Genomic DNA, 17078 nt, shown 5'->3' on the forward strand with positions numbered 1-17078 from the left:
CTTGTTGATGGAACTGTTTCTTTTTTCTTTATGTATAATTTTAATATGTAGTGCATATAAGCTCTCTGGTTTTTTGAATTGTTAATTAAATGGAACTTATGATGATGTTAAGAAACTGGGAGTTGTTTTTTTAGGGTAGTTTTTTTTCAGAAGAGCTTGCTGCTGTTCTTTGGTAGCTTTCTTGTTCTGGTATTTGAGGGGGATGGAGAGCTGTCTAGTGCCAACACCATTTATAGAACCTTTAGTTATTCTTTGTTACTCAGGATGATTTTTCCCCAGAGCTGTTATTTGAATGTTTGATCTTGTTTATGCCTACTACCCTTTATGTTGTTTTAAATGACAATGGTTAGCCCATTGAATCTTATGAAGTGGAATGTTAAGGGATTAAACTATCCTGTTAAAAGAAGGAAGGTGTTTTCACATCTTAAGCAACTCAAAGCTGACATTGCTTTTTTGCCAGAAACACATATTCGTAGTTTTGATAACTCTCGCCTCATGTCAAGTTGGGGAGGACAGCACTTCCATTCTTCCATCCCGGCTAAAGCCGGGGTGGGGGGGTCTCAATCCTTATTAATCAAAATGTTCCCTTTGAGCTTCACAACAAAATATCTGATACAAATGGTTATTTTATTATTGCCTCTGGGAAATTGTATAACACTAGGGTAGTTTTGGCTAACCTCTATGCTCCCAATTCAGAAAATGTGGACTTCGTTGGTCATTTTTTCTCTTTATTGTGTGACTTGAGTTTATATTCTCTTATATTGCGTGGTGATTTTAATTGTTTGTTAGATCCAGTATTGGAGCGATCATCCTCTGTTCCTAGATGACCTAGTAAATCTGCTTTATCTATTCACTCTTTTCTTTCTAATTATGTTATCTCTGATGTGTGGCATTTTTTCCATCCTACTGAGAGAGATTATTCCTTTTTTCACATGTCCATCATTCTTTTACTAGAATTGATTATTTTTTAATGGATGACCAGCTGATTCCATCTGTTTGCTCTTGTGATTATCAGAGTTTATTGATTTTGGATCATGCTCCAATTACCCTGTCTATACATTTTCCTGGTTTCCTTCAAATGAATAAACATTGGCGTTTTAACCTGACCTTGTTGTCGGATAGTGATTTTGTAAAATTGATGAAGGACTAGATAACTTTTTTTAAGCACTAACATGTCAACTGAAATCTCATCCCAGGTTGTCTGGGATGCCATGAAAGAATATTTGAAGGGTCAATCTGAAAAGAAAGACCTATTTAGAGCAATTAGACTTGATTAGTCAAATTAAAGCAATAGGCCAACTATAAAAAGACCAAAAATCCTGAACTGTATAAGAATTGAGTAGAACTTCAAACTAAGTTTAACCTTATTTCCACTCAACCAGTTGAACGTCAACTTCTTGAAAGTAAGAGTCAATCTTACATTCATGGTGATAAATCTGGCAAGTTTTTAGTCAACCAACTAAGAAGCGCTAAAGCTAAACAGCAAATTACAAAAATTCGAATGGGAAATGGGAACATTATTTTGAATCATTCTGAAATTAATGATACATTTAAGAATCTTTAAATGATAGTATCTCTGCTGAGCATTTTTAAACAGTTTAAATATTACTTCGCTTTCTTCCGATCTTAAAGCAAAACTCCACGAGCCATTATCACTAGAGGAAATATCCTCTGCCATTTCTGCACTGTAGTCAGGTAAATATCCTGGACCTGATAGGTTTTCTGCAGAATTTTATAAATCATTTTCTTCACTGCTTTTGTCTCATTTATTCTTAGTTCTATCTGATTCGTTTAAACATAGTAAATTGCCAGCTTCATTTAACAAGGCATGTATCACTCTTTTAGCCAAAAAAGGTAAGGATCCAACAGAGTGTTCTTTGTGTAGGCTGACTTCTCTGTTAAATGTCGATGTTAAAATTTTGGCTGAAGTTTGGGCTTGTAGATTGGAGAACATTTAACCTTTTATTATTTCTGAAGATCAAACTGGTTTTATTAAAAATTGCTTTCTGTTTTTAATATCTTATACTCACCCTCAATTGGGACTCCAGAATATGTCATTTCCCTTGATGCAGAGAAAGCATTTGATCATGTGGAATGGAATTATCTTTTTGTGGTTTCAGAAAAATTTGATTTTGGATGAAGTTTCATTACATGGATTAAATTGTTATATTCATGTCCCACTGCTTCTGTTTTGACCAACTCTCAGCAATCCCAGTCTTTTAGCCTTAAATGTGGCACCCAACAAGGATGCCCTTTAAGTCCTTTACTTTTTGATTTGGCCATAGAGCCTCTGGCAATTGCATTTCGTAGCTGTGTTGAATTGATGGGGAATTGGAAGGGAGGTGATTAGCATAAAGTTTCCCTTTATCCAATGATCTTTTACTTTTTATATCAAATCCGACTACTTCCTTACCCCCAATGTTTTTACTTCTTAATAAAGTTAGTCAGTTTTTCTTAATTTACACAAGAGTGAACTCTTTCCAATCAACAGAGAAGCACAAGCTTCAGTATTTCATGACCTCCCTTTTAAAGTAGTTAATAATCAATTCACTTACCTTGGTATTACAGTAACAAGGAACTTCAAAAATCTTTTTTGAGAAAATTTTGCTAATCTTTTACATTGTACAAAACAGAGTTTGAAACAATAGTCACCCTTGTCCATGTCTCTGGTAGGTCGAATCAATGTTATTAAAATATATATCCTTCCTAAATTTTTATTTTTATTTCAATCTTTACCAATTTTTATTTCTAAAGCTTTTATTGATGTGTTAGTTTCTATTATTTTGTCCTATCTATGGAAGGGCAAATGTTCCAGACATAATAAAGTTCACTTTCAAAAATCTAAAAGGGAAGGTGATATGGCCTTACCTAATTTTTGTTTATATTATTGGGCAGCCAATATTCATTGTCTTACTTTTTGGTCCTTCTTTTGTAATCAGTCTGACCACTCAAAATGGGTGGCAATGGATTTGAACTCTATTTAGGATCTCTCCATTTCTGCACTTCTTGGATCCATACTTCCTTGTCACTTACCTAGACTAATTGTTAATCCTCTCATTAGACATACTCTGAGAATAAGGCTCAGTTCAGAAAATATAATGGCCTTCATGGTTTCTTTCTCTCTAGTCCTATTTTACACAATCATCTTTTCCTACCTTCTGTGCAAGATTCAACATCTCATGATTGGTATAGAAAGGGTATTAGGCACTTTGAAGATCTTTTCATAGATAATTGCTTTGCAACTTTCAACAACTGCCTGCAAAGTTTAACCTACCTAATACTCATTTCTTTAGATATCTTTAAATTAGACATTTCATTAACTCTTTAATATCAAACTTTCCCGAGATGCCCGAGAAAAATGTTGTGGATATGCTTCTTTGTATTAATCCATTGAGTAAAGGTTTAATATCTACTATTCATGATAAGTTAGTGATCTTGGCGTGTGCCCCCTTCGATAAAATTAGAACTGCCTGGGAGCATGATTTAAATATTTCTTTATCTGATGCCGTTTGGGATTCAATTCTTAAGTCAGTTAACTCAAGCTCTTTATGTGCTCGCCACTGCCTTTTGTAGGTTAAGGTTGTACATAGGGCTCATAGGTCTAAAACTAGATTATTGTGGTTTTACACTGACGTTAGTCCTGTTTGTGATAAGTGTAAAGGGGGCAAGAGACTTCTCTTATTCATATGTACTGGGTTTGTCCTAGTCTAGAGAAATTCTGGAGAGAAGTTTTTTTAACTGAATCCCATATTCTTAATTGCCACTTAGAACCTAACCCTCTGATTGCTCCTTTGGTCACCTTGGGTGAAGTAGACATGCATTTGAGTCCAACTAAACATTGAACATTATCTTTTGCCTCTCTTTTGGCTAGACGGTTTGTTCTTCTTAGGTGGAGAGATGTTGCCCTACCCACTCACGCTCAATGGCTTTGTGATATTCTGTCCTGCTTAGACCTTGAAAAGATTCATTATTCACTTCTCAATTTGGACATAAAGTTTCATAAGGTGTGGGGAACTTTTCTTGAATTCTTTCATAACTCCTTTTTAGATTAAATTTCTCCTTTCTTGGTACTACAATCCCTTATTTTCAGCTTTTATTTCTGTAAGTTTTACATTTTTATGTGAATTACATTATAGTTTTAGTAGTAGGCATTATATTTTCTTTTTTATATATATTTACAGCTCTGTGGGGGTCGAATGCTCTGATTAATTTTTCTTTTATACATTGAAATGGTTGGCCTGGGGTTTTGTAGTGGGAGGGTAGGGAAAAGACTAGGTTTTACTTTGGGTGCTTTTCCCTATTGTTATGAACTATATATCTGACGCATTTGTTTTGCACTGTATGAATCTCTATTTACTTGATTTTTTTTGTTGTTGTATTGTAGAAATGCATAAAAAATTAATAAAAAAGAAAAAAGTTCTTAATTGAAACAACTTCCATTTATATTTCATAGAATGGCATTCACAGAATGTCCTCATGCCAGTCCTTACTTTCAATGGTCCAAGTGCTCTTTCCTGTTACACTTAACTACCCAACAGCTATCTATATTCATTATTATAATGTGCATAAGCACAAGTAGAGTCATTGGAAAGTACAGCACAGAAACAGGCATCGACCTGCACTGGGACCATAGCGTTCCATACTCCTAGTATTGATGTACCTATCCAAACTTCTCTTAAACGTTAAAATCGAGCTCACAAGCACCACTTATCCTGCAGCTCATTCGAAAGTTGCTTCCACCATATTGGTTAATGGTTGGTATATAGCCACTGTCCAATTGGTTCGCTCCTGTACACTGCGGTACTGCTTTCTGGTCCTAGGTCACCTGCTACGATACTGTGACTGGCTTCATGTCCTCAGGTGTATAAAGGTCTTCACGTGAGTGGGTCTCTCTTTTTACCCCAAGCTCGATCCAGTCTATGAGCCAAGGACAGCATTGGAGAAATTATTTGGATTGTGTGTTTAGCCCACTACTCTACTCTCTCAACACCCATGAATATGTAGCTTAGCACAACTCAAATAGAATCTATAAATTTGCAGATGATACAATTTTTGACAGAATTTCAGTTGGTGATGAAAGGGAATACAGGAGCAAGATATACCAGTTGCTTGAGTGGTGTTGCAGCAAAAACCTTGCACTCAACATCAGCAAGACCAAAGAGTGGACTTCAGGAAGAGTGAGATGAGAGAACACAAACCAATCCTTATAGAAGGATCAGAAGTGGACCGAAGGAGCAATTTCAAGTTCATGGGTGTCACCATCTCTGAGGACCTAACCTGAACATAACATGGTGATGCAGCTATAAAGGAGGCAAGACAGTGACTATATTTCATAAGGAGCTTGAGAAGATTTAGTGTGTCAACCACCACACTCAAGAACTTCTATGAATGTACAGTGGAGACCATTTGGACTGGCTGCATTATTGTCTGCTGTGGGAGGAGATGGGGATGGTGGGAGAAGAGAGCTACTGTGGAAGATCAAAATTACAAAATCTTGTAAAATTAATCAGCTCCATCATGGGTACTATCCTCCGTAGTGTTGAAGACACCTTCAAGGAGCGGTGCCTTAAGAAGGTGGTGTTCATCATGAAGCACCCCCACCACCCAGGACCTGCCCTCTTCTCATAGTTACCGTCGGGAAGGACGCACAGTAGCCTGAAGGCACACACTCAGCGATTCAGGAACAGCTTCCTCCCCCAACCCTGCCATCCGATTCCTAACTAATCGTCAACAAGAGACAATCACATCAGAAGCATTTCAGGGTGTTTCTGTTTAAAAATAACCCACTATAAAAAGTGCAGCACTTGAACAAAAACAAAGAATCAATGATGGTCGAATCAGATTTCGGAGACATTTTCGGAAACAAATCAAGTTTCAAGATTCATTTATTATCTAAGATTATACAACCTTGAGATCTGCTTGCTTACAGGTAGCCACAAATCAAGAAACCCAAAAGAACCCAAGTAAAGAAAAAAAACATACATAAATGAATAAGACCAATACTCAAGAAAGGGAAAAAAAACAAACAATTGAAGCGAACAACAGAATTCTGAACCAAAATTGAGTCCTCAGATCGGAACCCCGGAGTAGGCCCAAATCCTAGCTTTTCAGTTCAGACATCGCACCTCCCCCGGAAGTTCCAGGAGTCTCCTGCATATTGATAGCAACTCCTTGATGCCTGTAAATTATATACAATATCCCGGAAATTGATTTTTTTGAGAGTGAGCCAGCAAGAGAGAGCGAGTGACAGACGTAGTGAGAGAGTGACAGAGAACAAAGGTCTCTCTTTGTGCTAATTAGACCTCTAGTTTTCTCCTTGGGAATGGTCAATGGGAGGTGTAGATAATCCCCCACCCCGGAGAGGTAAATATTGGGGTTGGGCCAATGGGTGTGGGTGATAACCTTTTCTTTAGTCTCTGTTACAAATCAGCAACAATGAATGTATAAGTGAGGCAGGTTTTTATGACAAATAAAACATTTATTAAACACAGTAAAAACCCACAAGTAAACAAATGACTAACGTAACCGGATGTCAGCTGCGATACGACAGCTTGAACAGTTCTTAAAGCGGTAATGCGAAAACAGTTCTTAAAGTAGTAATGCAAAGGTCCAAAGTTTTACACAGTCAGTTAAAAGGAGAGACTTCTTGAAAGGTGTTAAATTCTCTTTCGTCACATTACTGCTGATCTCTCTCTGGAGCATCTGCTCTCTGGAAGAGGCTTTTCATTCCAGAACAAAGGAGATGTTCTTTTTCAAAGAAAGGGGCTTCCATTCCTGAACCATTAAAAATGCCCTCAACCGCATCTCTTCCATTTCACGCACGCTTGCTCTTATCACATCCTCCCGAAACCCTACCAGAAATAGGATTCCTCTTGTCCTCACCTATCACCCCACCAGCCTCCAAATCCAGTACATAATTCTCTGTAACTTTCACCATCTCCAACAGGATCCCACCAACAAGTACATCTATCCCTCCATACCCCTCCCGACTTACTGCATTCCGTAGGGATAGCTCCCTATGTGACTCCCTTGTCCATTTGCCCATCCCCACTGATCCCCTCCTGGCACTTATCCTTGCAAGCAGAACAAGTGCTACACGTGTTCCTACACCACCTCCTTCACTACCATTCAGGGCCCAAACAGTCCTTCCATCTTCCAGGTGAGACAACACTTTACTTGCGAGTCTGTTGAGGTCATAGGCTGTGCCTGGTGCTCTCGGTGTAGTTTACTATATATTGGTGAGACCTAACGTAGATTGGGAGACTGCTCCATCCACTAGAGGAAACAGGATCTCCAGTGGCCATCTATTTTAATTACGCTTTCCATTTCCATTCCCATTCTGATATGTCAATCCATGGCCTCCTCTATTGTTGCAATAAGGTCACACTCAGGATGGAGGAACAACACCTTATAAAAGGCAAACTCCTTGAAGAGTGTAAAAAGTGGGTGTGTGGACCAACTGCAGGGAGCACAAGATGCCAGCAATGGTAAATATTGGGCATGGGCTAATGGGTGTGCTGATAACTCATGGAGCTATGGCAATGGATGTAAGAATAGCCTCCAGAGTGGGTAAATATCAGGCATTAGTCAACAGTGGAAGGCAAATACTGAAGTTGGGCTGGTAGGATGAGAGATAAACCCTTTGGTAGGTAAATAAAAGGAGTGAGTCAAAGGTGGGTGTTATAAACCCCCAATGATGTATATACTGGGTGTGGGACAACATGAGGTGGATTAAATCCCCAGCGTGAGTAGATATCAGGACTGTGCCATTGGGAGTGGTGTCCAAGTGATGCTGCAGCTGTGGTTGGTGTCGATGGCCATTGGCACGTTCGTCCAGGTCTAAGCTTGGGGACAACATGGTGAGGTACAGAAGGCTGACAGTGAGGAGGTAAATGCCTTTTCATTCGTCCTCCCCCCAGGATCCAGACTCAGACTCAGATGACCCCAGCTTCTTGCTGACGCCATCAGGATCACAGAAGCAGCATGCCGCCCATCAGCTGACCCCCGCTGCTGTGGACAGAAAGGTAAGATGTCTTTGTGGGGCTGGCTACACAGAGCAGTGGTCTGCCTGATTGCCCCTTCACATCTCTCCCCTTTTCCACATCCTACCTCCTTCACCCCTCTCCTGGCCCCACCCCAACCCTCCCGTTACACTCGCCACACTCCCCACCCCTCCCCACACCCCTTCCCGTCCCCTTGCCACACCCCTTCCCGTCCCCTTGCCACACCCCTCCCCTTCTCCTCACCAGACCACCTCCCTTCCCCTCGCCTCACCCCAAAACCTCCCCTTCCCGTCGTCACACCACTCCCCTTCCCCTCGCCTCACCCCACACCCCTCCCCCCACCTCACCCCACCCCACAACCCTCCCCTCCTCGGGACATGAAACTCTTCACCTCAGCACCGTTGATGTAGACAGGAGTGTGTGTGCGCCACTGCTTCCCTTCCTGAAGACAGTAATGAGCTCTTTTGTTTTCATTGATGGAAAGGTTGTTTTGTCATGAAGCCATGTCACTAGCTTCTATCTCCTTCCTGTACTCCTACTCATCAGTATTTCAAATGTGACCCACTAAGGTGGTATCATCTGCAAATTTGTGGATGAAATGGGCAGTTGACTTTTTGGGTCTAGACACTTTGCTTTGTAGGGTGGGGCACTAGGTAAGAGTCGGGATGCCAGTATTCGAAGGTTTCAATATAGAATCTCACAGTGCAGAAACAGACACTTTGACCCAACTACTCTGCTGGCCAAGATTCCTATCAAAGTGAGTACCATTTGCCCGCGTTTGGTCCATCTCTCTCCAAGCCTTTCCTGTCCATGTACCTGTCAAAGTGTGGTCATTGTACCCCACCCCACTTCTGGTGAAGAAGTTACCTCTCAGATCCCTTTGAAATCTTTCCCTTCTCACCCTAAATCTGTCCCCTTGAGTTTTGGACTACCCTGCCCTAGGAAAAGACTGTGAGCCTCTACTTTATCGATATCCCTCATTATTTTAAGGACTTCTTTAAGGTCATCCCTCATTCTCCAATGTTCCAACCTTTCCCAATCACTCAGGTCCTCTTGATCAGGTAACATCCTTGAGGACTCTTGAGGATGGACACAGTGAACCTCTATCTACACTGTGGGTCAGATACTCCTTGGGACATTGTCCAGCATGCACCCTGGGGTCAGATACCGATTGAAGCCCCCTTTACATCAGGGGGTCCCAACCTGGAGTCCATGGATCCTCAGGTAATGGTAAGGGTCTATGGCATAAACTAGGCTGAGAACCCCTGCTCTACATTGTCCCAGCACGCTATTTGGGTCAGACACACAGTGAAGTTCCCAGCACACAGTCCCATCACGTACTCCCAGGGTCAGACACAGATAAGGTTCCTCTATACTGTCCTCTCACACACTCCCAGGGTCAGATACAGAATGTGTATCTGACCCAACACTGTCCACGTTGTCCCAACACATGCTCTGGGGATCAGACGCAGTGTGATGCTCCTTCCAGACTATCCCATCATACACATTTGTGCTGTCTCAGTCCTTTGCTGGTGCACAGGGGTGTGAAAGGACCAATTTGTCAAGTGTTTTTGGTCTCCATCTGTTTTCCAGAACGTGCTGAAGGACTACAGGTCACGGTACTGTAAGATTATAAAGAGAGCAGGACGTATTTTCAGCCAGGTCAGTACCTGCTCCTCCCACAAAGCATCCCATCCACTAAAGTCCTTGTCTGCTGGAAATGAGATCCGGGTGGGGAAGTGAAAGGGGGTGGGATTAGGGCTGTTGGAGGCACAGGGCGGGGTTAGGGAGAGAATGTGGAGATGTGAGAGAGTAGATGCAGTAAGGGAGAGACTGAGTTTGAGCAGCAGAGTGTGAGGGAGGGGGAGGGATAGGATCTAGGAGGGGAAAGTGTGATGAAGGGTGTCAGAATGAAGCTCCAATAATACCCTACCGTCTTTCATTCCCGTGGTCAGATACAGTATGTCCCCATTCTCTCTATCTCTGTCTCCAGCCCTCCTTCTCTGGCCCTGTGAAGGACCAGGGTAAGCATAAAACTAGGAGAGCAGATAAAGGTGAAAAAAATAAGGGTTTTATTTACCCAAAATGTTTACAAACTCAACAGAACTGTTCTAGAGTCCAAACTTGAATCAGCTTAACAAAAGTTGGTTACAACAACATAGTAAATACTCCTCAAACCAAGAGACACCACTCATTTCTTGACTATGGGTTTATATTTGATGTTGGCCAGTCCATAGTAAATTGCAGGGGAGAGAAAACATTCCTCTCCTTACAAAGATATGGCATAAATGAAGCAGCTCCAGAGAACCCTCTGGCTGTAGCAGAATGTCACAATCCAATTATCCAGCCCCATCTACTCAGGCTGGTGTAATGCAACACCTCAGTCATTTGCCAGATTAACAGGAGGATGGTCGGCTACAGGACAATTTAATATGCCGAGTTGATGGTGCGGCTGGTAGTTGCAGCCGCCACAGGCCCCATCCTGTGCCCGTCCTCTTTCTCCCTATTCCCCATCTACCCCAACCCTCCTCTCCACCACCTCCCCCATCTGAACTCTCTCCCATCCCCCCCCCATCTGAACGCTCTGTCACAGGCCATTCCCACCCCCCCCCCCGCTTCTCTCCCACACTCCCATTTTGTAATGGTGCTGTTTTGAGTCCCAGGGCCACCCCTCTGATGTGTGTTTGCTTATCTGACTGAATTTCTGTGATGCTGCTGTCCCTGGTCACCTCACCACCTGCTCTCGATGTTGTTATTGTGGTTTTTCTTTGCATCACTGTGATCCTGGGCAGTTTATATTCACCCTCTGAATCTCTCTCCCTCTCTCCCACCCATCCCCATCCACTCCACTCCCACCTCTTTCCCATTTCATACCCTTTCCCACCCTCTACACATTCCTTCTCCTCCTGCCCTTCTCCCCTCTCACCCCCCCCCCCCCCCGGCAGGAGTTTGGGATGGAGTTGGTGGAGATTGACCCCAAGAACCACGCCTACATCCTCATCAACAAGCTGGAGCCTGCGCAGGACGACAGCATGAACTGGTGAGTGACTCCCTGTCTCTCCCCAGCTGCCCGTGCTTGAACTCTTGCCTCTATCCCCCTCCAGCAGCGCTCCTTCCCACACCGTTTCCTGGCTGCACCAAGCCCCCACCACGTGCACAGGTTCTCAACACCTCACTGAACACTCCACCCTGAGCCACTGCCTCTCAACGCTGTGGAGAGCTCACCCTGACGTCCCCCTCCCTCAGTCGGATAGGAGCTTCCATACCCAGCGTCCCACCCTCCCATCCCTTCCACTACATCCGCAGCCAGGCTCCTGGCTCCCTGTAAACTTGCGCTTCCTGAAGAAGCCTGCCTGTTTCCGGGTAGCTGCTGCCCCAGTCCACTCAGCGATGGCATTGGGTGGTCTTACCCACAGGGTCTTTGACTGAGGGGTCTCTGTTTACACTTGGAATGGTACGTACAAAGTAGAGCAGGACCCCGTCAGAACAGGACATTCAGCCCACGTTTCCTGTGCCAAACGCAAAGCCAAATTCATCTGACTCCCTTGTGGCTGCATATGATCCACATCCCATCATTCCCTGCTACTTCTGTGTTTGTCTATCAGCCTCTTTAATACCTCTGTCCTGTCTGCCTCCACCACGACCACTGTCAGCACATTCGAGACACCCACCACCCCGTGTATAAATAAACGAGCCCTGCACTTCTCCGTTGAGCTTTCCAATTTAGATGCATGCCCTCTGGGTTTAGACATTTTAAACAAAGATAGCAGCTGTCCACATCCATGCCTCTCTTCACTTTAGCCTTCACTGCTCCAGAGAAAACAACCCAGGTTTGTCTTACCTGTCCTTATAGTTCACCCCCTCTAATTCGGCAGCATCCTGCACCCTGCCCAAAACCAACACCCTTCCTATAATGGGGCCACAAGCACTGACTGGAGGAGCGAGGGTTCAGGGAGATGCGGATTAGGTGTTGAACTTTGGATCAAATGTAAGGGAGACATTCACAGCGTGTGCAGGACCCTGAGGGTCTCTGATGTATGGGGGATCTTGGGGTTCAGGTCTATCATTCCCTGAAAGTGACAACACAAGTAGATAAAGTGGTGAAAGGGCTGCTTGCCTTTGTTGCTCAGGGCATTTAGTTTAAGAGTCAGGAAATCATGTTGCAGCTGTATAAACTACATGATGTGACCGCACTTGGAGTATCATGCACATTTCTGGTTGCCCTTTACAGGACGGGTGTGGAGGTTTTGGAGAGGGTGCAGGAGAGGTTCACCAGGGTGCTGCCTGGATTAGAGAGTGGGCTGCAAGGACAAACTTGGGTTGCTTTTTCTGGAGTGTCAGAGGCTGAGGGAAGAACTGATAGAAATTTATAAAAATATGAGATGCATAGATAGACTAGATAGCCAGTCAACAGCCAGAAGTTTTTTAATCCCAGGGTAGAAATTTCTAATATCAGAAGGCATGCGAGGGGCTAAGTTTAAAGAAGATGTGCAGGGCAAGTTATTTTGTTACACATAGTGCTGGGTGTCCAGGAATGATGGAAGCAGATAAGACAGAGGCATTTATGAAGCTGTAAGACAGGCATATGAATGTGCAGGGGATGGAGGGATATGGACTGTGTGCAGGCAGAAAGGATTTGGTTTACTTTGCCATCATGGGTGGAGCAGAGATTCTGTGCTGAAAGGCCTGTTCTTCTGTTGTACTACTCTACGTCCCAGAGGACCAGTGTAAATGTGCGGCTGATATTTGGGCCGGATGGATGGGCTCCCTCTGTCATTGACCAGGTGAAGAAACTGCACCCTGTCCCCGAGTACAAAGAACCTGGGTCAAATATGTGCTAGCATGGAGGAGGTGGGCCGAAGGGACTTTTCACTGTGCTGACCAGCTCCTTGACTCCAGTTGGGCAGGCCAGCAGGAACAAGATGGGCTTGAGCCTAACCCATTTCTGCCCCCTCTTCCTCTTCTCTCTCCCACCCCCCCATTTGTGATTGGCTGCCACAGCCCAGCTAGTGAACCGATGGGAATCTCTCTCTCTTTCTGTCTTTCAGGGGCGATGCCACGGCTAAGATGGGACTGCTACTGGTCATCCTCTCCATCATCTTCATGAAGGGCAACGCAGTGAAGGACTGTGAGGGAACTCGGCAAGCTGGATTGGGGGGGAGGGGGTTTGTCTGCTGTCTCTGTGATCAGTTCAGGGGGTGAGCAGAGTAGGGTTTCAAACATCTCCCCAAGTGCTCACAACAGAGGCACCTGCGTTTCAGGGCTGGGGGATCTCCACGCTACAGGAGGGCCGATGAGGGAACTCTGTTCTGTGGGAGTGGTGTTGAGGGATCTCTGCTTTGAGAGTGCGGTGGTGAGGGAACTCTGCATTGTGGCAGGGCGAGGCAGTGAGGCAGCTTCAGACTATGGGAAGGGCATTGAGGGGGGTACATGTGTTGTGTAGGTGGAGGTGAGGGAGGTCCACAGTAGGGGGTGTAGTGAGGGAACTCTATGTCACAGGAGAGGTGGTGAGGAGGGAGTGCCCTGTCACTTTCTCAGAGACAAGGAGGCACAGGAAGTTAAGTCCAGACTGAGCCTGTAAATCGCAAGCTGCTCAAACGGTTACAATTTATATGTTAACACATCGGCATCTTTGTATTGCAGAGTTTCATACTTGTCTTGCAATTTCTCTCCCTCTCACTTCCCTCCGCTTTCCCTCCATTTCACCCTCCCCTCAACCCCCTTTCACCCGCTCTCTCCTCCCTTACCACTCCCAGCTCTCCTATGGCACACTCTGAAAAAATTACGGATCGATCCCAGGTAACGGGTGACTGATGTCTTTCCAAATGTTTATTCCGATGGTCCCGGTCTCCAGAGCAAAGTGGAGTTTATTGTCAGATGTGCGAGTACCTGGATGCACAGGTGCTTACTTGCAGCAGCATCGCAGGCACAGTGCATCAAGTGCACAACATTCACGAGAAAAACATCAATTCAACACAAATTTGACTCTATCTTAGAAGAACGCAAATAGAACAGTCCTTTTGTAGTGTGAAGTGGTCATAGTGAGGTAGTGATTAGGGTTGTGTCAGCTGGTTCAAGAAGCAAATGGGTGAAGGGAAGTGGCTGTCCTGAACCTGATGGTGAGTGACTTCAGGCTTCTGTACCTCCTGCCCGATGGGAGCTGTGAGAAGATGGCATGCTCTGGATCTTTGGAGGTTGCTTTCTTAAGGCAGTGCCTCCCTTATGTACCACTGATGGTGGGGAGGGGGATGTGCCCATGATTTATTGGGCTGTGTCTCTACTCTCTGCAGCTTCCTGCGCTTTCGAATTGCTGCAGGGGACCGCATTGCAACCAGTCCCATGCTGTTCTGTATTGTTGGTAAACAAAGACAGCGGAGGTTCAAGAGGGGAGATCCCTAAGCCTCTGGGAACAACAAGAGATGGGTGTGCTTGGTATAAATGCTTGCTATGCCTGTGAAACCCACATCTCCTGAATTAATACAAATGTAAAAAACATCAGAAGCAGGATGTAGTAAATTTGAAGTATAGTATAGGAGAAGGATCTTTAGGTCTAAGGTTATTACTCCCAGACAATGGACAGGGCAGTGAAGAAGGCATACAGTCAGAGTGTTTGAGTACAAGAGATTTGTATGGCAATACACTGGTCATTTATACTTTTTTGCTCTCCTGCTCAGCGAGAGACACCAGGACTTTGGTGACGTGAAGAAGCTGATCACAGAGGAGTTTGTGAAACAGAAGTGAGTAATGGCATGTCATCTCTGTGTCTGACCCCAGGAGTGTGTGTTGGGGCAGTGCAGAGGGAGTTTCCTCTCAGAGGGACCTGTGGGGCTCTTTGCCATGATTTCAGCCTGCCTGCTCCCTCACCCCTCCCCAGATACCTGGACTATAGCCGCATTCCCCACACGGACCCTGCTGAGAACGAGTTCCAATGGGGGCCCCGTGCTGCCCGGGAAACCTCCAAGATGGAGGTGCTGGAATTTGTGGCAAAGGTAAGGGTTGCAGTGGTGGTGCGGAGTGTGAGAGGAGTGGTTTGGGAGGAGGGTGTGAAGCAGAAGTGAAGGAAGGGGAGTAAGTACTGGGGTGATTGAGGGAAAGGGAGGGAGGGTGATGAGATGATGGAGGTTGTTGGTTGAGGGTAGGTGTGCAGGGAGGAGCTGAGGGAAGAGGTGAAACAGGAATGAAAGAAGAGGGAGGTGAGGGAATGAAAGGGGAAACAAGAAGGGGTGGAGGCCAAATGAAATGGGGAGACAGAGGGCGAGGAGGGATGGGGGAGTTGGAAGCGATGAGTAGAGATCATTAATGAAGGTGGGATGGGGTGTGATAAGATCAGTGAGGGAGGGGATGAGTGGAGGAGTGAGGGGATGATGATGGAGGAGGGAGAGCTGGAGAGGAGAGAAACGAAAATAGTGGGATGGGTGAAGAAAGAAGAGGTCAAGTATGAGATGTGTATGGGGAGGGATGGGATGAGGTAGATGGGTATGGAGGAATGAGGAAGGAGAATGGAAGTGAGGGAGGTGTATTTGGAGCTGACAAAGGGGAGTTGAGTGGAGGAGTGAGGAGAGGGAGGTTTGGAGAATTGCGAAGCGAAGGGGAGATGTGTGGGACAGAGTGATGATGGGACGAAGGAAATGGAAAATGAGTGGGTTTTGGAAAGGGAACTAATGGGAGGGACTAACGGGCAGCAGTAAGTGAAGGGAGATAGGAGACAGAATGAACAGAAAGCTCTGTGGGTGGGAGGGTCCTGTTTGAACAGCTCTTGCTAAAGGGACTAAGACAGACCTTGATGGGTTGAAGGTTGCCCGAGTACTCCTAACTTTCACCCTGACCCTTCTCTTCCTGTCTGTCTACAGATGCACAGTGAGCAGGATCCAAAGACATGTGCCACCCAGTTCAAGGAGGCCCAGCTGGAGGCTGCCTCATCCCAGCCATCCTAATGGGCAGGTACAGATGGAAGGGGCAACTGTGGCCCACTAGGCAACATTCAAATCCCAACACTACCCCTTGTTCAGACCTTGTTCAGATCTGTCACGATCATGACAGAAATAACATTGAGAGATCTTCTCATCTTTGGTGTTCAGACTGAGCAGTCCCTGTAACCAGGATTAATGGGTCTGGTACTGAAAATAAAAATTTTCTCTATTTAACTGAGTTCAGATTTGTTGATTTTATATTTTCCAGAGTCTTCTTCTTTGACATGAGAGTCTAATATTGAAAATAAATTGTACTCTCAGTTTACAGTGAGTGGAAGGACCCTGGGGTGCACTGTAGAACAGAGGGATCTTGAGGAGCAGGTATGTGGTTCCCTGAAAGTGGAATCATGAGTAGACAGGATTTCTAAGGAAGTGGTTTGGCATGTTGACCTTTATCAAGGACACTAAGTATAGGAGATAGTTTGTAATGTTGCAGTTATAAAAGATGTTGGTGAGGCTTCATTTGAAATATGTTTAGTTTTGTCAACCTGCTATAGGAAAGATGCCAATAGGTTGGAAAGACTGTGGAGGAGATTTACTAGCAGGTTGGGACTTTTTTCATTGATGCATAGAAGGATGAGGGGTGACATGGAGGTGTGTACAAACATTCAAGGTTAGGGAATCAAAAGCTAATGGGCACAAGTTTATGGTGAAAGTGGTGAGATACAATAGGAACCTGAGGAGCAACTTTTGCACCCAGAGCATTGTCCATACATGGAATGGGCTGCCAGAGGAAATGGTTGAGGCAGGTACATTAGGAACATTTCTTGCTGTTAATATACCAGAGGATCTGTTCTGGGACCAGCATGCAAGTGTAATTACAAAGAAGAGATGACAGTGAATCTACCGTCCTAGAAAGTTGTGTAGATTTGACATGTGAAACCAAAAACAAAGAAAATTACATATATATATATATATATATATATGTACAAGGTGGAGAGCATCCTAATGGTTGCATCACAACCTGGCATGGAAATACCAATACAGTACTCAAGAACAGCAAAGCCTATAGAAAGTGATGGATACAGACCATCAGAGGCAAAACCTTCCCCACCATTGGGTGCATTCACAAGAAGTGCTGCCACAAGAAAGCAGCATCCATCAT

The 17078-nt window shown here is 44.6% G+C and overlaps 1 protein-coding gene across 1 annotated transcript; it reads left to right on the plus strand.

Annotated features, from left to right (window-relative positions):
• Positions 1-7475: 7475 nt before the first annotated feature.
• Positions 7476-16008, plus strand: LOC140733999 (non-structural maintenance of chromosomes element 3 homolog). The gene is made up of 9 exons (XM_073057577.1): positions 7476-7547; positions 7920-8024; positions 9597-9665; positions 10949-11043; positions 13052-13131; positions 13760-13802; positions 14678-14740; positions 14878-14992; positions 15854-16008. The coding sequence occupies exons 1-9, from the start codon at positions 7476-7478 to the stop codon at positions 15935-15937; spliced, it is 726 nt and encodes a 241-aa protein (XP_072913678.1). The 3' UTR covers positions 15938-16008.
• Positions 16009-17078: the final 1070 nt, after the last annotated feature.

This window comes from Hemitrygon akajei, chromosome 10 (assembly GCF_048418815.1).
Source record: "Hemitrygon akajei chromosome 10, sHemAka1.3, whole genome shotgun sequence".
NCBI lineage: Eukaryota > Metazoa > Chordata > Chondrichthyes > Myliobatiformes > Dasyatidae > Hemitrygon > Hemitrygon akajei.

Excerpts from the sequence above, each read along its gene's own strand:
- LOC140733999 (XM_073057577.1), top strand. The coding sequence starts at position 7,476 with ATGCCAGCAATGGTAAATATTGGGCATGGGCTAATGGGTGTGCTGATA. Across the intron at positions 11,044-13,051 it reads CAGGACGACAGCATGAACTG|GGGCGATGCCACGGCTAAGA; the intron begins GTGAGTGACTCC and ends TCTGTCTTTCAG. Across the intron at positions 14,993-15,853 it reads TGCTGGAATTTGTGGCAAAG|ATGCACAGTGAGCAGGATCC; the intron begins GTAAGGGTTGCA and ends GTCTGTCTACAG.